The sequence below is a fragment of the Cibotium barometz genome, chromosome 63, assembly GCF_041138505.1.
Source record: "Cibotium barometz isolate CiBa-2024 chromosome 63, ASM4113850v1, whole genome shotgun sequence".
NCBI lineage: Eukaryota > Viridiplantae > Streptophyta > Polypodiopsida > Cyatheales > Cibotiaceae > Cibotium > Cibotium barometz.
The window spans coordinates 1,366,863-1,379,040 of record NC_141108.1 but is presented as its reverse complement, the minus strand read 5'-3'; the positions used below and the strand labels follow the sequence as shown (position 1 = coordinate 1,379,040).

The 12,178-nt window shown below is 42.3% G+C and overlaps 1 protein-coding gene across 1 annotated transcript; it reads right to left on the bottom strand.

Moving 5' to 3' along the window:
* Window positions 1-6,615: 6,615 nt before the first annotated feature.
* Window positions 6,616-10,083, bottom strand: LOC147603555 (small ribosomal subunit protein uS2y-like). Its single transcript, XM_086796189.1, has 5 exons — window positions 9,820-10,083; window positions 7,836-8,098; window positions 7,494-7,691; window positions 7,183-7,405; window positions 6,616-7,068 (listed from the first exon to the last, which is right to left on the bottom strand). The coding sequence occupies exons 1-5, from the start codon at window positions 9,935-9,937 to the stop codon at window positions 6,923-6,925; spliced, it is 948 nt and encodes a 315-aa protein (XP_086652315.1). The 5' UTR covers window positions 9,938-10,083; the 3' UTR covers window positions 6,616-6,922.
* Between the last annotated feature and the right edge of the window lie 2,095 nt (window positions 10,084-12,178).

Sequence of the window (12,178 nt, the reverse complement as noted above, 5' to 3'; positions counted from 1 at the left end):
TGACACTTTCATTGTCTTAGCAATCCGACTGTGGAACCCAAACCTCCTTCTCTTGCTAATTCCATCCAAAAGGTTGGCTTTGGGAGAGCCTAAGGGGAAGAGGTGACATGAATTCCAAGCCCCTGATCTAATTCTCCATCCCAATGGCCCCAAAAAATCACATAAACCCTTAACTCCTTTACCCAAGGGTTACTAGATCTATCATTCTTTTATCCATAAAACCTAAGAAAGCCCCAAACCTTGGGAATTTATTTGTATCCTTCACGGTTCAACTTTTGACAAGGGCTTGCAGGCTTATAAACTATTTTCATACTCTTTGAATAAATTAAATCAAATCTAGAAAGCATTGGACATACCTTTGAATTTTGAATTGCTATTTTTTTATTCAAAACCTTGAAGAGATGTCCTTAATACTTGCGAAAGCTCTGATACCACTGAAAGGGATCTTTACTCCAAGTCAATTTGCCATATAATTTAATTCGACAAATACCCTTCAATAAACAATTCCCATAGCATATGGAAGATAATTAAAACACATATACAAATAAGAGAGAGGAAATATAAGAATGCTACACAAGATTGGGATCAATCTCGCCTCCCCCCATGTGTGAGACTCTCTCCACTACATGGGTATTTTAATCATATTCTAAAACTTAGCCCTTGAGCCAATAATAGAGTGCACATACCACTTTAACATATATGAGGAGCTGAGGGATGCATCTCTAAAGAGGTTCCAAACGGTCAAGACCTTAGGGCAACTTATAGACATCATGAGAGAGTTAAGGCAAGAAGACATGGATGTCGAGGCCTATGTAACAAAATTCAAATCCTTAAGAAAGAAGCCAATAGAACTAATGTGGAAGAATGGTTTATAAGGGGCCTAAATCCAAAGCTCCAACAACCAATTGCCATCGTGGATGTGAAAGACCTAGGGTGAGCTAGCAGAAGCACCCAAAAGGGCTAAGAAGAACCTGCACACAAGAAGAACAAGTCCAAAAAGAAGAAGAAAGTAGTAGTTAAGGATCGATCTGGCACTAAGATAGAGGAATTGGATGTAGACAACTTTGAAGAGGAGCCAAACTTAGATGTTTTCTAGCAAAGAGGAAGGGTAAGAAGGGTGTGCTAAGTGCATAGGGCAAGGCACTGCTTTGAAAGATGAGAGACCTTGTAATAGCCATGACCAAGTCTATTAAGGAGCTGAGTAGACCCAAAGTGAAGGTTGTTAGCAAAAGATAAAGGAAAGGCTAAAGTAGCCAAAGATATCCGGTCAAGTTAGTTAACGCAGAATGCAGATACCAAGATGAACATGGAGAATGTAGATGACACCTCAAAATTCCCAATAGAGCATCACTTGGCAAAGGAAGAAGACGCGCTAGAAAGCTTGGAAGCTACTGCACAAAGATAAAGTTAGGTGCAAAAGGAGAAGAACATCATAGTGCCTTTTTGCAGATAAGGGCAATGAAGACACTAACAAGGCTGAAGAGGAGTATGACCTCTAGAATGAATCAAATGACATGAAGATCTTTTGGACACAGCTATATCCTTAGACTTGGTACTAAAAACTCCATAGGCATTCTTATGCGGGCTATGTGACCGCATTTGTGAGCATTGGATAGTAAATCAAGGATACATTATTCTCAAGTTGCGAGGCCAGTTTGAGGGTCCAAACGGTCTTACTAATCGTGGGAGCAAGTCGGATGATAGTCCCAATCAAATGATATGGTTGGCAATCAATCATTTTAGACCGAGTCATGTGTTGGCCGACATGGTCGAGACCTACATCCATGTCGACCCTCGGCACTATATATAGACTAGTTTGGCAACCTTTGCTCATCATCAAGTTCATTATGTCCAAGTGCTCTTGTAAGCAAGACATCCTCCATCCATTCCGACAGTGGGCATTATATATAGACTAGTTTATTCATCATCATCGAGTTCCTTGTGTTTAAATGCTCTTTTAAGCAAGGCATCCTCCGTCCAAATTCTATCTAGATCGCCATCAAAGCTCCTTACTCAGAGCACACAAGTGGCCTGAAAGCAATCAACTTGTAACCAAAGTTTGCAAGCAGTAATATTGCTTACTCTCCACTTCTTTCTGCAATTCAATGTCTGTATTGTGAAAATTCTACTATTCACTCAATTCATTTGGGTAATGTGATTAATTTGAATAATTGCCAAACTAACGCCAGGCTTGTTTGGTTTAAGAGAGAGCAATGAAAATAGACCTAATCAATTTGCATCCACTTGCAACTTGCACTACAACCATTGAGTATACTACTCTGAGTAACTCCTCCCCCCTCCTCCATATCCAGGCCATGACGTGCTCATCCACCCCTCTATGTGCTCATCCACCTCTCTGTGTGTGTCCCCCTACGATGAGAGAGAGAAGGGGGGTGAGAGGGTGTGTGAGGGAGGGGGCAACTATATATATATATATATATATATATATATATATATATATAGAGAGAGAGAGAGAGAGAGAGAGAGATCTTATAAAACCTTCATAAGTCATCACCCATAGGTGCACATGATTAGCCCTCCTCTCATCACGTAGATCTATCTTCATGTGTGTGTGTGTGTGTGTGTGTGTGTGTGTGTGTGTGTGAGAGAGAGAGAGAGAGAGAGAAGAGGAGAGGTCAAGGGGGGCCAAGGGAGCATGCAAGGGTCATCCTCACACATTTATTGTATGGAAAAATGACACATGTTCCAATTTCTAATGAAGGAAGATGTTATTTGATTACCTACTATATCGTTTAGACAACCAGATTTTTTTTCACCAAAAAAAAAAATAACTAGAATACACATGTAGCAAGGATGTGTTCTTGTGTTTTAATATAGGAAGATGACAGTAAAAAATAAGTAGAATGAAGAATGCAACGGTACTAGAACGTTCGGGCAACTATGCTTGTAAACTCTTCTATACATTTAAAATGTACAATATCTTTCAGAATAAAGTCTATCATATGGGTGCTTGCTCAAGATGATTCTACCAAATACATGGTGTTGACTTTTTGGGGGCATACTGAGCAGAGATTGCCAGATGCATACAAAGCAAACCACCAAAGTCTGAGAAGAAAAGAAAATGGCTTGTTGCCCAGAAGGAGACTTTGTAAGACATCAATCACATCCAATGCACCTCCACAGTCTACTGCAGCTACAAGCTATTAAGTCAGGAGACTCTGTAAGACATGAATCACATCCAATGCACCTCCACAGTCTACTGTAGCTACCACCTATTAAGCCCATAAGAAAAATGGTAAATCAAACCTTTGTCCAAAACTTGTTTTCAAAGAAACCATACCATCGTATCCTAGCTTGTAGTTCAAAAACAGTAAGGAAGGTCACTAAGGACTTGATTGACATAGGACATGAGATTAAGCTTTCGATGCAATGAGTAAGCTTTCATGCTACTAGCTCAGACATTGGATGCATTGTGCACATTCCACCACATGCACTTCCACCTCTTTCAGTTCCTAAATTTGCTCACAAGCTCTGATCATCAGACTAGTCAAACCTTTCAGCTAACCTTGTGCTTCATAGAAAGATTTCAGATGAGGAGGTCGAATGACTGCGGCCACTTCAATCCAACGGCAATCTATCTGACAAGATGGACATCAATGATGTCTAAATAGTGAGATAGCTTCTCTTGTAGCATCATGTTTTGAGGTAAGGGGCATGCTACATGTAAGGTCTCGATACAGCAAAATCCTCCTTGAAGTATAAGGAGGGGGGGTGCTATAAGCGCTTTAGGGCCGTCTAAGCTCGTTAACTCGGTAAATTTAGTTTCTTACATAGTGTTAGGACCTTCTAAGACATGTTTAGGGTCTTTACGGTTTCTTAATCATATCACTAGGAATTCTTATTTCTGAATGTGGAGGGTCAACAATCAGAGTGATTAACAAGGGTGAAGCATTCACAAAGAGAGGGAGGAAAGAGTGTGATGTTTCTGTAAGGTGGAACCTTACATGAATTAAGCAGGCCCTGCTTAAAATAAGTGACACATGTTAGTGTGAATAAGAGACATTTACCATGTATTCATATGCTATCTCATCCCATACAGGTTGATACTACACCCTATGCCCACCTAAAGGGTTACAACACTTTATTGCTTGAAGTTTTCAGTATTCCTTTTATTTTCTTATGTTTCAATCGTCGTTGGAACTTAAGAGTTCTCAAATCGATCACACCCTTCCACTCCTATTTCCTTGCAGTGGACTACAATCCCTAACTTCTGTATTTCCTCCGTCCACAATACTACTACACCTCGCCTACATACTTTTCTGATCCAAAACTTACTCCTTTCTCCTCTTTTCTATATGCTGTAGTCCTCTTCAAAGAATCTTGTTTCACGCTTTTGAAACACTACACTGGAGTCCCTATGAAATTTTCCAAGCTTCACACTAATGTCGTAGCTATAGTATATGCACACAACGAACATATGGGATTCAACTGAGTGCATGATGACAGGTGTCGAGCAATTACCAAGAATTCTTGAAATGTGACCAAGTTCATCTTAAGGATGCCTCCTGGGATATGGGAAAGCATACCTCCTCCTTGAGCCTTATTGGATATAAATCCATCGTAGCGGCATCTACATTCAATACCCAATCTAATATAGCTTATCTTCGTGACAATGAAACAAATCTATTTGTAAGGCAGGTGATCATCAGAAATGCCCCTTACATGTTTCTTTCATAGCATTAAACCTCTTTGAAGCAACAACCAACCGAATGACATTGGGCAACTTGCATGTGGACCCATGCATAGTTCCCGCCCATCGTTCCCTACAGGAAATAACTCAGGAGCCTCAGTTTTCTTGAAGAATTGAAAAATACTAATTATTCTTAGTTATCCAGCTGAAGAATCTCACTTTGTTTTAAGCTCAAATAGGTAGCAGGAATCAGGAAGAAGGTAAACAACAACAATAATTTGGCTGACCGAGGACGAGAGGGCAAGCTTGTCACAGGATGCAATTTCAGCAGACAGACCCCACACGGCTTATCTCCCTATGTTGCTGCCAGCTCATGGAATTAAATGTTATCGGCCTATGGTGATGTCCAACCCATGATGGTAATGCAGATGGAGGGCATCCAATCCTATGAAAGTTCTAACATCAAAACTGTGGGCTATCAGCTTCGGCGGGCCCATTTGGGCAGGAGCTGTGGCTGTGAAGCCTTTTCCTAGCCAACAGTTGGAACACAGGGAACCCGAGAGAGAGAGAGAGAGAAGGGGGGGCGGGGGGGGGGGGGCATAACCAAAATGTATTTACATAGACGTAGCATAAGGGGGCGTGTATTTCTTCTTTGGGATTGGAGCTAGCTGCTTAGGGGGTGCGGGCTGGTGATTTGAGATGGGCATGGCACCCAAAAACCTTTGGTTGATATCTACGACTTTCTCTACCTAATCTTAACTCACGACAAACATCATAGGTAGGATTCTTCTGTGAGAACAAAGTCCCATGTAGATAGTCCCATGTAGATGGATCCAACGACTGCCACGAGTTGACACACATTTTGAAGGATATTACTAACAGTAAAGCATCCAAAAAGAAGTGCAATGTCTGAGCAGCCAATACCAACACAAATTCATTCACAAGACATCAGTAATCTCAACCACTTTCCATGCTGCTCACATATCCAATAAGGTTACCTTTTGAACATGTATGACAGATATTGGGACCAGCACTTAATTGTAGGACTGTGCTGGATGAAAACTTGCTAGCATGATGCATGTCAACTAACGCGCTTCTAACACAGAGACCCACCAACAACATACAATCAATGATTGGCAAGAAACACCCAAATGGCTAAAAGAGCAATACCAATCTTTTCCACTACATAAAGTTGAAAAGAAGACTTCGACAGAACGAGGAAATTACACAATGAAAAGAAGACTTCGACAGAACGAGGAAATTACACAATGAAAATTGAATAAACTAAAAAAATTAACCATGTGAATGAAAGCCACCTCCCTGAACAGCAAATTCAATGACCACAGGAGAGGTTAAATAGACTGAGGTTATGTAAAACCATGGTATGGTGGGTGGAAGGGGAGTGAAAAACCATGAGTAGCAAATGTTGGAGAAGAATAAGCAATTTCATGTGATGGTACATATGCATACTGACAATGTTTATTATGATGATGGGAGTCATTGAGTACGCTTATAGTGGGGAATGTGAAGGGACATATGCATACTGACAATATTTATTATGATGATGGGAGTCATTTGAGTAAGCTTATAGTGGGGAATAGTTAACAAATGAGGGGTTTAGATACAGCTGATCCTCTAACCTTGCCAATACAGACCACATAGCGGCCCTTGCACGATAAGAACAGACCATTTGAGGGCACGGTCAAGAAGGTGATGCTAGATCTACTAAGGGGGTTGGACGCTCAGGGCCACTTCACTTAGTTTCATACTCATATTCAAACACTGTAAAATGTAATGTTTGGGTACTTCTTGGGCCTTGACAGTACTATTTGGATAAGCGAATCCAGGGAGACAGAGAAAGCAAGAGGATTGAATACTCAACCATGGTAATACCCCTTGGAAATGGCAAGCGGTGGAGAACCAAGGCCAACAGGTATGTGCAGGCCCAATACATACACTACAGGTTTTACTCTAATTTGCATTACTAAAACTCTACGCCTCAAACATAAATCTCTACTTTTAGAGATCCCTGACAGATGCCATTAAAAAAAGTTTTGGAATCTCCAACAGTACATGATAGAAATATCCCCTCCACATTACCTGCAATGGTAAAACTAACATGAGGCAAAAATTAAGACGTCTTTCTGAAATTCAACTTCAACAATACATACTCAGCATTGAAACTCTATGTAAAAGTGGGAAAAACGTTTTCTAAATCCTTAGACCAAGCATGGTAACTGAAGTTGGAAAATTGCTGGACAACAACAGTTATCACTGTCCTTCCCATGATGGAGCAGCTGTTTCCCATCCACCACCAGCAGGTGGGGGAGCAACAGGAACAGCGGCGGTATCCCACCCTCCTGCAGCTGGACCTGCAGGAGCAGGTGCTTCATCCCATCCTTGAGCTGCAATTGGTGCTGTGAACAGACACAAAACAGAAATAGAAAACATTTTACATCCATGTTGGAAAATAGAGGCATAGATAACATACAGAACAAGCATAATTAACGAATTTAAAAGGCATCACAAACCAGGGGCTCCAGACCACTCTTGACTGGTAAGCTCTGCAGGTGCAGCTGTGGCCACTCCAGGCTCCCAGTTTCCAGCATTGCCTGTGTCGGGACCCCATTGCTCTGCCGCAAGGGCCATTGGAGGAGCAATGAACTCAGCAGGTGTATACTCAGGAGCAGCACCACCCTCTTCATCCTCTCGCTCTTTCGCCTCTTCGGGCTCCCGATAAAAGAACAAATCAACCTGGAAATACAAAGTACACCCATGTATGAGACCCGAATGCATCCAGGTACAAAAACATGATGAAACACCATACCACCACAAACTATACCATGACTTCCCAAGATTGACGGGGAGGAATGGTTCCCCTCATTTGCAGAACCATACGGGCCAACATCCAGAAAAGACACCCAATGCTGTGCTTCCCCTTGTTATTTGCTGGAATTCCAATGTCAACATGGCGCATGGGAGAGTCTGTATCACAGAAGGCAATTGTCGGAATGTTGCCAAGGGCAGCTTCCCTGATAGGCTGCAAAGACATTGAGAAGTGGGGTGAAACATTCTCAACCTAAAACAGTGAGGATGCAAATGTAACAAGATTTCATGAGATAAAACAGCTCTTAACCAGAAGTAGTGATGACAAAACAACAAGTCCTGAAAATGTATGGCTTACTTGATGGTCAGTACGAGGGTCAGTCAAAATAAGGAGACGAGGTTCACAAAATGTGGTCTGCAGCTGGTTGGTAAAAGTTCCTGGTGTATGTCTTCCTGCAATAGCTTGGGCCCCAGTGTACTGCGCAAACTTCAGAACAGCCCTTTGGCCATAAGGCCTGGCTGACTGCACAATAATGTCTTGAGGATTCTCAATGGCAACAATAACCCTGGCAGCCAGCTGAAGCTTCTCCCAGGTCTTACCCACGTTGATGATAAAAATACCTAGAGTAATCCAAAAAAATGTATCACACAAACATCCAAGAATGACCAGAGAGTCTTGTTCTATACAAATCAACTACATGCACACCAGCTATTTGTAGATATTATCCAGCCTCCTTTTAGGTAGTCTGTGGGCAATGAAAAGCGGGGAGAAACTGCTAAGATGCAGTTTGAACAGATAAGAAATTAGGATATGGAGCAATCTTTCAAAGAGATTTTTAAGAGTTGTGAAACTGATCCATTACGACTGCAAACAAGGTGCTTAGGGCACTTGCTCAATGTAAACTCGAAATGTTTCCTTTTTACAAAGCTCCTCTCTTCAATTCTAGACTAGCAAATCCACCTGTGACAGTGAATCTGCTTTCAGAAGCAAATATTATGCAGTGCTCCTCAGTCCAGACAGAAAGCCATGAATAACTACGCATCTGAGAGAAGATCAGTGCTAACCTCCGTATCCAAATCTGACATCATCGGATCTTCTCACCTGCCCAAATAGAAAAAAAACCCAGTGAAGACCACCAAGTTTGCAGGCGGCCCAATGCATGTATGGCACGCATAACTGCTGTGAAGTCCCATCCCGCCAGAGCTGATGGTAAAGTTCATTTAACCTCTAGGGGCATGTTCTTATCCACATTTGCATCAAAATAACACCTTTAAGACCAGTTTCTTCTACCTCAGTGTAATCCACCCCAGGATGCTAGCCAACAGAATCTGTCCCTACAATCCTGAGAGAACCTTCCATAATCCATTGGAGGGTCTTTATCCCATAGATACTACTGGAAATGGATGAACAGCATCCCTGCATTTAGGAATCAGCATTTCCCATTTGCTTTCAGGCCGAAACGCATTTCCATTGGGGCGTTGGCAGGAAAAGTTTCCCTCCGCTATTCCCTGATAAAACCTTCCATCTCCGCTGACTTCATGCCAATATTAACTTCTTTTCTTTCCTTCTCCCTACCCACCTCCTTATTCCTAGAATTCCAATCATAGAGCCTCCTAATTTCTTACATCTCCGTGTGTTTATTCTCTCCCTCTTCTTCTCCCCCCTTCCCCTTATCTGGCATCTCGTTGTTCCATTTCAGCCCCCTGAAAATAATCGTTTCCCTTTCCAATTCTATTTCCCTGTTACCCATACCTATGCGTTACCCACCTATATCTACAGCAGTATCTATACAACAGCGGCATCTATGCACACATCAAAAATTTAACTGTTAACAAGGACTTGGGCCTGATACCTGCTAGTGAAATCTATGTACAGGTAGTCAGTGTAGCCTTGTTTGCCATGAAACTAAACTTCGAATTTACACTGCCCTTGCCTTTAAAGGTTAAATTTAAAAGACCCTAAAATACTTGTTATGGAAGCTGTTCAAACATCCCAAATTCATTTTGCAAGGCTTCCATCCACCTCCTCACCTAATAAAGTAACAAATATGTAGCAAGTGGTCAAAACCCTAGCAAGGGGGTTCAGGCTATAAATAGAAGGAATGTAACACTACAATGGAGTAAACGCAGTCGACGTCTATAACAAGGCATCCAATGTGACCTTGTGTGGGCAACGATCTACTGACAGGGGTTAAGACTGGATTTGAAATCACGATGCAAATTGATAGGGCATATACTCACAGAGTTCTCCCGTTTCTTTTAGATACAGCAGGAACCCAAAGATAGATGCAATGCCAGACCGACAGAGAACGGAAAGGAGGGAGAACGGACGGGAGACATACCGTCGGAACGCCGCTTCCAGACATAGCGCTCCATCTGGAAGTCGCAGTTCTTAGTGCCCAGGTGCACATCGGCAGCAAGCATCAACTGGATGTCGGCTTCCCGTTGAGAGAGCGCCATGGCAGCACAGCAGCTTGACAGGGCAACACAAAAACACACTCGATGAAAGAAAGAATTAGGGTTTCTTAGACCGCTATCAAGGATGTAGTGGAATTAAATTCTTCCTATACTTTTCTCAAGTCCGAACACCACATTATAGTGTAAGTTTTTTATTTTTTGCAAAAGAAGAAAAAGTAGTGAGGAAAAAAAAGAAGGGGAAGATGAACGGAAAAGTTGAGTGAGCTCTAACCTAAAAGGCAAAGGAGACCAACAAAAGCATACATGGCATGAATCCAATGGCATAAGGTGAGAGGCCAAGGAGCTAATGGAAGCTCGAATCTGTGCTAATGACCCAAGGCCAAGTGGTTGGTAAGAAACAATCAAATTATGCATGAGGAACGTGGCAATGAGAAAAGCCTCGCAGAAGCCAGAAGCAATCAGGCTGAATCAAATTGTGGATCTAAGTCTCTAAGCCTAAATCAAATTGTGGATCTAAGTCTCTAAGGCTAGCCAAGGAAAGCACAAGAAACACAGAAAACACACAAGAAACATAGCTGAAGCGATCCAAGCACCAATAGGAGGACCAATCAAAAGAAAATCCAAGAAGGTTGGACACATCTAATTGGATGAGTGCCATGTGGCACCAACTACCTACTATAAATATTATTTATTCTCATTAGGCAAGGTTCTTATGAGTGTTCTATTCTCTTTTCTATGTTTTATGGTTCTAGTGTGGAGAAACATGCCAGCTTTGAACTCGTATCTCTTGAAGACTCCAAGCTGTAGTATTGGTTACTAGCTCCACTCCTTTGCCTCCTTTCTCCAAGAGGTTTCCTTTCTCCATACAAGGACTCTCACTCCTCTCTAGTCTTGCACTCATGGACACAAGCATAAGAGGAACATGCACCAAGAATGGAGCTCGCTCTCTCTCTCTCTCTCTCTCTCTCTCTCTCTCTCTCTCTCTCTCTCTCACACACACACACACCATAAACACACACGAGAGAGAGAAAGGAGATAAGCACAAGACTCAATTGGCACAAAGGGGGATTGTGTCTTTGCATTATGAGAAATTGGTATTTATACAACTAGCCCTTATTCACACTTGGGCGCCCAAAACTTAAAAAGAAATGAATCAAATAATTACAAGAGTTACTTAGGCTTGGGCATGGCCAGCAGGCAATCGTTCTCATAATTACAACCTTTATAGTGCCATTTCATGACACTTATTATGCTATCTCTAATGTGTAGTGGAGAGATATTAAGTCACCCTCAAAATGGGGTTAACATCCTCCCGTGCTTAATGTAGATTCCATTCTCGGAATCTATTACCATAGGACATGCTCCCCTAGGTATTCTATTAAAAGACATGGTGTGAGCTTAAGCTTGGCAATGATTAAATGAATCACACAATGGAGATGATTATCACATAAGCAAACTCACAACAATGAAGCAACGCATGCAACCAATTAGATTAAGATGAGGTATGACCAATGAGCAATGGAATGTACTCATGAGAGATAGAGCAGAGAGCTCTTATGCTCGAGCTATTTTGAGGTGAGTCTTCACATACATTGTTGGCTTCATTAGCTCTGGCTTTGATGAAGCACCTATCTTCCAAGTTTCCTAGTTTTCCACAATATTTGCATTGTAGTTTGGGCTTATTTTTGTACCTGCAATCTTTCATTTCATGACCAATTTTACCACAATGAGTGCAGCTAGTGTTGTTACCACCTTTGATGTTGTTGATGAAGTAAGCTTCAGTGCTTGAATCACAATGATTTTTCAATCAATTCTTCTTTTCTTCTTCGAGTAAGGCACTTTCCACACCTTCCAGTGTCACGTAGGCTGTAATGCCTGTGAGACCGACGGCAGATCGGATGGCCATGTCCGGGGTTCAGTGGGAGAGGACGCCCATGCGGAGTCATGGGCGGCCAGGCTAGTGTGGACGACAGGCCACACACTATATAGCCTGGGGGATGAGGGGCAATCCTCATTCTTCCTCTATGGCTGGGTGGTGAGCCAGAGGCCGTCCCCTCTTGTGGTAACGCCTGTAGAGCGGCTTTACGGGTATCTAACACTGGTATCAGAGCGTGGTTCGATGGGATCGTCAGAGTCCGCGCGTGAACGGGGGACCGTTCATCTTCTCACCCTTATCTCCACAAGGGAGTGTGTGGAGGGAGGCGACCAAATCATTTTTGGAAGGGAAGAACTCTCTCTCTCTCTCTCTCTCTCTCCCTATCACACACAGCAAGCAAATTGGAG

Excerpts from the sequence above, each read along its gene's own strand:
- LOC147603555 (XM_086796189.1), bottom strand. The coding sequence starts at position 9,937 with ATGGCGCTCTCTCAACGGGAAGCCGACATCCAGTTGATGCTTGCTGCC. Across the intron at positions 8,099-9,819 it reads CTGGAAGCGGCGTTCCGACG|GTATTTTTATCATCAACGTG; the intron begins GTATGTCTCCCG and ends GGATTACTCTAG. Across the intron at positions 7,692-7,835 it reads ACCCTCGTACTGACCATCAA|CCTATCAGGGAAGCTGCCCT; the intron begins GTAAGCCATACA and ends ATGTCTTTGCAG.